This window comes from Entelurus aequoreus, linkage group LG08 (assembly GCF_033978785.1).
Source record: "Entelurus aequoreus isolate RoL-2023_Sb linkage group LG08, RoL_Eaeq_v1.1, whole genome shotgun sequence".
Classification (NCBI taxonomy): Eukaryota; Metazoa; Chordata; class Actinopteri; order Syngnathiformes; family Syngnathidae; genus Entelurus; species Entelurus aequoreus.
Genome location: NC_084738.1, coordinates 18,126,770 through 18,137,724, shown reverse-complemented (window position 1 = coordinate 18,137,724; position 10,955 = coordinate 18,126,770). Strand labels below are relative to the sequence as shown.

The window sequence follows — 10,955 nt, the reverse complement described above, 5'->3', positions numbered from 1 at the left end:
TTGTGCTACAACCAATATCCCATCCCATTGACAAGGAGATTGCTATTTGGAATTTTCCCTTACATTGAAAAACTTTGTGGATCAAAAGTAAATATAAAAATACAAGTGATAAATAAAAATAATATGTTTGTATGTATATAAAACTGGAATAAAAATTAGGACAAGATAAAAATATGAATGCAAAGTTATACTACTTAACAAATGCACGGCAGAACAATTACCCATAAAAGAACTTAAATGCTGCTTAGTTTTCTTTGACTGCGACTTCTTGTCCAGTTCAGTCGGGCAAATGCCTGGGAAATTTATTCTAAAAATGTCTCCAAAACGACCATCCTGCAACCGCGATCGGTTCTCTTAGTTCACTTTAAATGCCGTTCAAAGGATTCGACTCGTCCTATCTCCATAGTTTGTTGCCACAACATTGCAGGAGAACGAGGAAGTTTTGACGATTGGTTGGATAAATTTACTAACCAGAGATTCAATTACCTGTGCGTGCAAGGAACCGGTATAGTACTTGCCAGGCTAAACATTTCTGAGGTGATACTTGGTGTAAAAGAGTTTGAGAACAACCTTGGTCTGCTGTCTCTGTGTAATTCCCAGTGGGAAAGCAGTGGGACATGCCGTGCACCACCAATGAGACGCTGGTTGGCGAGGGTGCAGAGCCGTGTCGGACTATGTACACTAACTGGCTGGTGGTAATCCTGCTGGTTGTTTACCTGCTGGTCACCAACATCCTGCTCATCAATCTTCTCATCGCAATGTTTAGGTAAACTACTAAACAAAAGTACTTTTAGAAAATGTTCTTACTTTGACTGACTGCTGTGTTTGTCTGTGCAGCTACACCTTCTCCGAGGTGCAGGCCAACAGCGACATTTACTGGAAATTCCAGCGCTACAACCTCATCGTTCAGTATCACTCTCGTCCTTCGCTGGCGCCGCCCTTCATCATCCTCTCTCACATCAACCTCTTTATCAAGAGGACCATCCGCAAAGTGCCCTCGGTCAAAGTTCACCACTTTGGTCAGTTCTTCCACATGTTGGAGTGAAATGGGAAGTGTTGGCAAAGGTGACTGACCTACTTTCAATTGTGTATCACCAGTGTTGAAGTTAAAGGGGAAGGCGGCGAACAAGCTGATGACTTGGGAAACCATTCAAAAGGAGGACTTCCTCACTGCTCAGAGCAAGATCCAGAAGAGCAGCGACTCGGAGAGGCTCAAGCGCATGTCTGCCAAGTGAGAACACGCCTTCTAAAATAGACACAGGTGCAGGTGTGCTTAATGTTTTGGCTGGTGTGTGCATTCCAGAGTGGATGGGGTGATGAAACAACTGACTGAAAGCAGGGACTTGGACCACAGGCTGAGGGCTTTGGAAAGTGAGGTAAAACTTGATCGACCACCTCCTTATCATTCTTTCAGCGTCCATGTAGAATTGTATACATTGCCAAACGATCTGTATCATCGATTCAACACGATTCTGGTAATATATTATTTTGTATATAGATAGATAAATAGATAGATAGATAGATGGATAGATAGCACTTTATTGATTCTTTCAGGAGAGTTCCCTCTGGAAAATTTAAATTCCAGCAGCAGTGTACAGAATTGAGATCGAATTTAAAAAGTAAATAATGGGGGTATAAATGGAAATAAAATAGAAAATATTACAATAAGAATAAAAAACAACAAAAAGAATAAAAATGCAACAGTAAAAATATGAATATAACAAGAGAAACTAGGCAGTAGTGACCATGTTATGAAAATGTATTGCACTGTTAATTGCACTGTTTTTTTGTTTGTATGAAATATAATGAAACCTTTTTAAAACAGGTTACAGGTTATAAAAGCTACTTTTGGCTGTTGACTTATATGCATGCGTTTGGCCTAAAAAACATCTTTGTAAAAAATGATTTATAATTTTATTTACAAAAATCCCAGAATGTTAATCAAACTAATAAAATAAATCAGACCAATTCCAACCTAATCCCAGCTTTACAATATTTAGGATATTAACGTACAAAGCACTTGAGAAGACCTACCAATACAATACTTATTACAATATTTCATATATTTCATAATTTTGTAACAAGTTTGCTGCGGCTGATGGCGTGGAGAAGAAAGGCGGGTAAGCTCTAGGGCCTAGGTGTCAAAGTCAATGAAAGGAATGAACTATCTATGGCCCCCGGGATGATATTTGATTAGTATTAGAACCGGCCCGCAGGCACCAGCCGACGCCTGCTGTTGCACGCACCAATACTCCATTCCCCACAATGCAACGGTAGCCCGGGAACTCACTGCAGCGCCGCAAGTGGGCCTCGGCTTCATTATTCATCAGCATTCAGGGCTGATGTCAACTTTCAGCCAACCCCCCTCCCCAATAATGGCTAAACGGAAGGTGGACGGTGAGAACGGGGAGTTTCAAGCCAGGTGGGAGGCAGAATACATGTTCACAGAGGTAAAAGGAAAACTTGTGTGTCTTCTGTGTGGAGAAAGTGTGGCTGTAATGAAATAATATAATCTAAGAAGGCACTATGAAATGTCTAAGAAAGACAAGGATATGGACACAGAAAAAAGGCTACAGAAGGTGGAATAATTAAAAGAAGGTCTTAAGTCCCGGCAGGCACTGTTCACAAAAGCCACATCACAAAGCTATGGTGTCGTTTTGATAACTGACACCATGTTTAATTATAATTGTAATATTTGAATGATGATAAATGAATGTGTTGTGGCAGTATGCGGATTTCACCAATGCGGCGGTTTGTGGAAACATTCGGTTGCTTTTCCAAACATTTTTAATAAACTGCCAGTGTTCGAATGCTAAACAGGAAGTGCTTAAAGTTTAATAGCTTTGTAAAAACACTGAGACACAGTCTAAGTTCATTTTGTTCTTCGTGGTGTTTTTGAAAATGCACCAATTTTTTTCCTCAGAGTTTTCAACTTACGTTAAGTGTTTTGCCAAGAGGATTATTATGTACATTTTCAGAATGTGCTTGTTCTATTTCTGGCCAAAGTAAGACAAAGAAAATAATCTGAAGTTGTCTTTATTTTTAAGTTATTATGGCATGATTTTACCAGTCCGGCCCACGTGGGAATAGATTTTCCTTCATGCGGCCCTTGAGCTAAAATGAGTTTGACACTCCTAGGGGCTGGGGTGTGGAGGCATTCATTGGCAAATCTAAAGGGAACGCCCACAACCAAGAAACGTTTGCAGAAATACTCAAAAAGTGGGTCAACAAAGCATGACTGTATAGAAAAATGTGCACCAAAGTATATCCAATACATATTATCTTGGCCACAGGTACCACCATTTTGTCTATGAAATAATCAGACTTCTTAATTTATATATGACTTTATTAATGACTATATTAACAATTTGTCGAGGTCCTAACTGTGAAGTGTTACAGAGTCTTGATTGATTGATATACAAAATAAAAATAATGGTAAAGAGAGATGAAGTCGGGCACCCCCGGTCTATTGCTTTAAAAATAATGTGGCCCCCAAAGAATATTTTTTGCAAAGTATATTTCTGGAACATTATCATGAGCATGTTCTCAGTGTCTGAAAAATGTGTATAAATGTGAATAAAGTTATCATTCATTATGGTGTCGAGTGAGTGAGACATGGTCTCATCTTATGACACACTCTGGACATATTTACAGATGGAGTATTGCTCCAATGCTCTGAGCTGGATTGTTGATACTTTGGCTCAAGGCAGCTCCTTCAAACCTCCACGGCCTCCCCCGACATTAAGAGGTACTCCCTAAAACTCCAACACATTTACTGTAAAACACGCTAACCGGACTCTCTGTTCCTTCTTTTTTTTACAGATGCATTCCCGTCTTCTTCTACCTCTTGATAACCCAACTTTGGTGAGGGCTGAGAGACTGAGTTTTTATTTATTTATTTTATTTTAATTTTTTTTACCTTGGCTGTTGCCATGCCATATGTACATTTTCAGAATGTACTTGCCAGACTATATTATGACTGGCTTCAATAGTACAATGAAAAACAGCTGTTTCATTGTCACAGTGTTGATGAGTACAACATGGACAGTAAATGCTTTTTAAAAGGTCATTTAATGTTTGCTCCTCAAATGTTTTTATATTTATATTTTTCCACTGCATAATGTATAAACAGTATGTAACACTTGAAAAATGGTTTGACACAGGGGGTGGGGCTAAATGTATTGCATGGTAATTAATTGTTTACATTCATTGCTGAATATTTATGTTACATTTTGGATGGATTCTCACTTTACTCTTTTTACTGCAGTGTGAATAAAATATGTGCACATTTACAAGTGTTTCATTGTATACCCTTAAAGCAAAAAAAGAAAGATAAACGGGACATTCTATTAGGTACAATAATGCTAAATTTATTAGAAACCGTATGAAACAAAGTACAATTAATACTGAGCTGCTGTACCTAATGTTGTGGCCCGTCAGTGCTGGGGTGTGAAGGTGCTTCACAGGCTTGTGGGTCGCTTCGTCACAGCTGTACTAAAGGTCGCGGCACTGGAGCGTTCCTCTTGAAGGAGTCTTTACCCTAAATAGCCAGCTGGGCCACATGTCAGCCGCACCTACGCTGGGAAATGTTATCTGTTTCACTCTAATACTTCGTTCAAATTAGCGCGCTACTTATTGCATGGCTTTAAGTCAATGGTTCTTAACCTGGGTTCGATCGAACCCTAGGGGTTCGGTGAGTCGGCCTCAAAGTTTCGGCAGAGCCTCCGCCGCAGCGGTCAAGACACACCAGACTCATGAATTGATTAACGTAGACCCCGAATTAATTAAACAAGTTGAAAAACTTATTCGGGTGTTCACATTTAGTGGTCAATTGTACGTAATATGTACTGTACTGTGCAATCTACTAATAAAAGTTCAATCAATCAATCGTGTAAATAAAAACTTCTCCCTATCGGCGTGTCTGTACTGTAAAGTTAACATTTGAATGACAATAAAAAGGAAGTCTAAGTATTATGGATATTATGAAACTGGTGGGGTTCGGTACCTCCAACAAGGTTAACAACCACTGCTTTAAGTAAAAGAAAAACGACACAATTATGTTGTTAAACAGTTTTTGGAATGTTGACTAATGACTACTCAAGTCTGCATTGAACACAAACGTTACAGAAGTCATCTCAGCTTCCTTCTATTTACATCCATTCCATACGTCATGTTGATAACTTCATTGCATGCACCTGTAGGGCTTGGTTGGGAAATGTTATACCTCTGACAGGGTTTTCTGCTTGATGGCGGACATTTTTTTCCCGTCCGTCCTCTTAAGAAGTGGTTCTCAAACTTTTTTCCACCTCAAACACTTTGCTTTTCAAGTACCACCATAATGACCAACATTAAAATACAATAGCATAGGAGGGCTAAATATTCATTAAAAACAAGGCAACAAGTATTTTGAAAATCTTTGGCCACTGTAACATTACACACAGTTTTGAACAGTAACACTGTGTTTGAATATTTATTGAAGTGATTCTTTGGCGTACCACTAGCTGGAGGCCGCGTAGCACCAGTGGTACACGTACCACAGTTTGAGAATAACGGCCTTAAAGGTTCTGTACTAAATTTTGTGGTGATTTGACTAAACACCGAGGTTGCAGCAGTTTTGTAAAGAGTGTTGACCTGTGTGAGAAATTTCATATAGATAGATAGATATTTAGCATGATTATGTTTTACAGACCATCTTCAAGCCGTTTTCTGAGCGTCTCTTTAGGATGCGCCGTTTTGTGGGCGGTCTTATGTACGTGCCTCCACTATGACTTCGCCTTCTCACCGCCAGCCATGTTGTAGGTTTTAGCGCTTCCATATGGAGTGTACAGACACCGGAGGATGCATGTGCATGTACGAGTCATTATGCCCCACAACCAGAGGATAAAAGACACTTATTGACTACAGCGTCGGGCTACAACGGCAGATTCGCGCAAAACTTTTCGGGTAAAACTTGACCATATATGGAGGAAGTATGAAGGAAAGTAAGATTGTTTATCAATATCTCCTCCGTGCCGGTTTGCTGGTTTGATTTCAAATTTTCAAAACTTATGCAGATCCCAAATACGCAACAACAGGTATGCTACTAATAGGTAAGAAAAGTTGGTTTTGCATAACAGGTGCCCTATTTTGAAAATCTAAGTTTTAAATGTTTTTGGTAAAGTCTCATTTTAGGAAGCGGGCACAAGCAACAAATGCTAAAAGTGTTTAAGATGGTTTGAATTGATCTTTTAAATTGTATTTTTTTAAATATGCAATCAGACAAATTTGTAGGTCACACGAATAAACTCCTTTAGATGCATTATTTAATGTATTTTATTTTCAGCCGATGCAAATCAATCAAATCGATCTGTCACGGTAGCGCATAATTGCTGTCGCCGTGATCCCAAGATGCGGAGAAGGTAGGTGAAATAAAAAAAATATCGTCTTTTAATTAAGACTAGGCCATCAAAAATAGAAATGTATCCTATTGTTAGTCAACCAACCAGTGCTACGAGGAAGGCAATACTGGCAAATAAACACTCCTGATTAGAGACAGGTAAGCCCCCTAATCAAACCCACGCACACACATATATAAATATATATACATATGTACATACATACACATATGCATAAATGTGTATATATATACATAAATGTGTGTATATACATATATATTTATACATATATATATATATATATACATATATATACTGTGTGTGTGTGTGTGTGTATATATATATATATATATATATATATATATATATATATATATATATATATATATATATACATATATATACCGTAATTTCCGGACTATAAGCCGCTACTTTTTCCCCTCGTTCTGGTCCCTGCGGCTTATACAAGGGTGCGGCTTATTTACGGCCTGTTCTTCTCCGACACCGACGAAGAGGATTTCGGTGGTTTTAGTACGCAGGAGGAAGACGATGACACAATGATTAAAGACTGACTTTTCATATACCGGTAGGCTGGTTATTTTGATAACGTACAGGCGAGCACTTTGTATTACTTTGCACCGTTGTATTATTTGTACTCTGCACAAATGCTGTTCGCCATGTCAAAGATGTGAAAGTTTGATTGAATGATTGAAAGATTTATTGTTAATAAATGGGACGCTTTGCGTTCCCAAACAGTCATCTCTGTCCCGACAATCCCCTCCGTGGTAGCAGCAGGAACCCCTATATACTACGGTAATTACACATCAAAACCCTGCGGCTTATAGTCGGGTGCGGCTTATATGTGGAGCAATCTGTATTTTCCCCTAAATTTAGCTGGTGCGGCTTATAGTCAGGTGCGGCTTATAGTCCGGAAATTACGGTACTGTGTGTGTGTGTGTGTGTGTATATATATATATATATATATATATATATATATATATATATATATATACAAACCCTGTTTCCATATGAGTTTGGAAATTGTGTTAGATGTAAATATAAACGGAATACAATGATTTGCGAATCCTTTTCAACCCATATTCAATTGAATGCACTACAAAGACAGGATATTTGATGTTCAAACTCAAACTTTTTTTTTGCAAATAATATTTAACTTAGAATTTCATGGCTGCAACACGTGCCAAAGTAGTTGGGAAAGGGCTTGTTCACCACTGTGTTACATCACCTTTTCTTTTAACAACACTCAATAAACGATTGGGAACTGAGGAAACTAATTGTTGAAGCTTTGAAAGTGGAATTCTTTCCCATTCTTGTTTTATGTAGAGCTTCAGTCGTTCAACAGTCCGGGGTCTCCGCTGTCGTATTTTACGCTTCATAATGCGCCCCACATTTTCGATGGGAGACAGGTCTGGACTGCAGGCGGACCAGGAAAGTACCCGCACTCTTTTTTTATGAAGACACGCTGTTGTAACATGTGCTGAATGTGGCTTGGCATTGTCTTGCTGAAATAAGCAGGGGCGTCCATGAAAAAGACGGCGCTTAGATGGCAGCATATGTTGTTCCAAAACCTGTATGTACCTTTCAGCTTTAATGGTGCCTTCACAGATGTGTAAGTTACCCATGCCTTGGGCACTAATGCACCCCCATACCATCACAGATGCTGGCTTTTGAACGTTGCGTCGATAACAGTCTGGATGGTTCGCTTCCCCTTTGATGACACAATGTCGAATATTTCCCCAAAAAATTTGAAATGTGGACTCGTCAGACCACAGAACACTTTTCCACTTTGCATGAGTACATCTTAGATGATCTCGGGCCCAGAGAAGCCGGCGGCGTTTCTGGATGTTGTTGATAAATGGCTTTCGCTTTGCATAGTAGAGCTTTAACTTGCACTTACAGATGTAGCGACAAACTGTATTTAGTGACAGTGGTTTTCTGAAGTGTTCCTGAGCCCATGTGGTGATATCCTTTAGAGATTGATGTCGGTTTTTGATACAGTGCCGTCTGAGGGATCGAAGGTCACGGTCATTCAATGTTGGTTTCCGGCCATGCCGCTTACGTGGAGTGATTTCTCCAGATTCTCTGAACCTTTTGATGATATTATGGACCATAGATGTTGAAATCCTTAAATGTTTTGCAATTGCACTTTGAGAAACGTTGTTCTTAAACTGTTTGACTATTTGCTTAAGCAGTTGTGGACAAAGGGGTGTACCTCACCTCATCCTTTCTTGTGAAAGACTGAGCATTTTTTGGCACCCACCTGTTCCCAATTAGCCTGCACACCTGTGGGATGTTCCAAATAAGTGTTTGATGAGCATTCCTCGACTTTATCAGTATTTATTGCCACCTTTCCCAACTTCTTTGTCACGTGTTGCTGGTATCAAATTCTAAAGTTAATGATTATTTGCAAAAAAAGAAATATTTATCAGTTTGAACATCAAATATGTTGTCTTTGTAGCATATTCAACTGAATTTGGGTTGAAAATGATTTGCAAATCATTGTATTCCGTTTATATTTACATCTAACACAATTTCCCAACTCATATGGAAACGGGGTTTGTGTATATATATATATATATATATACATACATTTATATACATACATACATATAAATACATTGTATATTCTCTTTTATATATCTTTTTTTAAAGACGTTTTAAGGCATATCCATGCAACCAGAAGACACTTTTCTAACCTGAAACCTGTTTTAAAACAGTTTCATTTAATTATAATACCAAATAATGAGCGGTGTAAAGGTTAGTTTTTACGATGATTCGATTCAGTGAGTGGAAAATGCATTCAGTAACTTTTAGGCAAAACAAATACAAATCAAGCAATGTGACTGTGAAATAAATACTGGACACTGCAGGTGAGGTTTCCTATATTCCTGTTATTTCTTGTAAGGGAATTATGTATAAATGAATTTTGGACACAAACAAGCAAGTAAACAGCAATTAAAGGCCCATAACTTGCTCCTCTGTCACTTCCGTTTTGTCGGTTTCGTCTTTTGTGGCTTAAAGTTGGGTTGTGTATCGTGTTGTGTCGTTTGTCTTTTGTTATTTATTATTTATTACGAACATGCATACAATACAATGCAATGCAACAAATATTTCCAGTTGTTTCATTACAGCACGTCTGAAAAGGAGTAGGAAGAAGCAGAGCGTATTTAATCCTACCCCTTTTCATACCATAGCAATTGTATCCAAATTACTTGTTCTCTGTAACAGAACAGTGAACAAGTAAATAATAAATAAATAATATTCCATAGTAAGCAAAGAGATATTAAATACATAAATCTTTGTCTGAATAAAAATTTAAAAAAAAAAAAGGGTTCATGATGTTCATCATAATTATTGTTCTGTGTACTTTGTGAACACTTGTAGTCTGAACAGTCTCTTAAAGGGAATCATATTGGTGCTTTGTTTGATTTATTTGGTTAATCCATTCCATAATTCAATTTCACACACTGATATACTGAAGGTTTTAAGTGTTGTACGAGCATACAAATGTTTTTTAATTAGATTTTCCTCTAAGGTTATATTTCTCCTCTTTTGTTGAGAAGAATTGTTGTACATTCTTGGGTAGCAGGTTATAGTTTGCTTTGTGCATAATTTTAGTTGTTCGTAAATGCACCAAATCGTTGAATTTCAATATTTGTGATTCAATAAATAAAGGGTTTGTATGTTCTCTATATCCAACATTATGTATTATTTTAACTGATCTTTTTTGTAACACAGTTAGTGAATGAAGCACACATTTGTAGTTGTTTCCCCATATTTCTACACAATAACTCAGATATGGTAACACTAGCGAGCAGTAGAGAATATGAAGTGATTTTTGGTCCAGAACATGTTTTGCTTTGTTCATTATTGACGTGTTTCTTGCTACTTTTATGTTGTATATTTTTTTACATGAGATTTCCAATTTGTTATGGTCTTTGCAATCGTGCTGTAGCTGAAAGCTGTAGTCTTGTAATTTATGATATGACCTTTCTCAACCACAATAGGTATCCGACATTTTTGTTTTGATGATGTCACAGACTTAACGTTTGATGTCCTTATATCTAAAAGTGTTACACTTCATGCAAAGTTTGCCGTTCTTTAATCCAATGTTTTCCTTTTTCTTGTATCGATAAAACCGATCGGTTCCCTTATAAAACGATCTTGGACCGATACGGAAGGCGAATTTGCTGAGCACAGATTGATATACTTGAAATAATTTAATGATTCTTTCGCACATATCTTATCTACATGGTCCCAGGCACACCAGTTATCAATCAAGACCATTGAGTGTCTTTATAACCGCACCTTGAAAGTTCTAGACAAGAAGAGTATACGATATCATCATTGCCAAATTTTAACCCAATACAATATTTTAAGTTTTACCAATTTTATTTTGTTACGCACAGTCAAACTGGTTTTTAAATGCTTGGATAACTCTGCTCCCCAATTGTTCTGCAAGGCAATTACAAGACTGCAAAGTGGTACCAGATCTACCACCCGAGCAATGTCAAAAGGCAACTGTTGTGTTCCATTCCGTAGAACATCTTTTGCCCAGAC

At 37.8% G+C, this 10,955-nt stretch overlaps 1 protein-coding gene across 1 annotated transcript in view; it reads left to right on the top strand.

The window, feature by feature from the left end:
- The window catches only part of LOC133655564 (transient receptor potential cation channel subfamily M member 4-like), a 33,820-nt gene extending 29,525 nt beyond the window's left edge, over positions 1 to 4,295 (top strand). The window contains exons 23-28 of the mRNA XM_062055828.1: positions 601 to 766; positions 838 to 1,019; positions 1,099 to 1,231; positions 1,304 to 1,376; positions 3,655 to 3,748; positions 3,823 to 4,295. Of these exons, the coding sequence (XP_061911812.1) occupies positions 601 to 766; positions 838 to 1,019; positions 1,099 to 1,231; positions 1,304 to 1,376; positions 3,655 to 3,748; positions 3,823 to 3,851 (677 nt within the window). The 3' untranslated portion in view covers positions 3,852 to 4,295. The remainder of the gene's footprint in view (positions 1 to 600; positions 767 to 837; positions 1,020 to 1,098; positions 1,232 to 1,303; positions 1,377 to 3,654; positions 3,749 to 3,822) is intronic.
- The last annotated feature ends 6,660 nt before the right edge of the window (positions 4,296 to 10,955 follow it).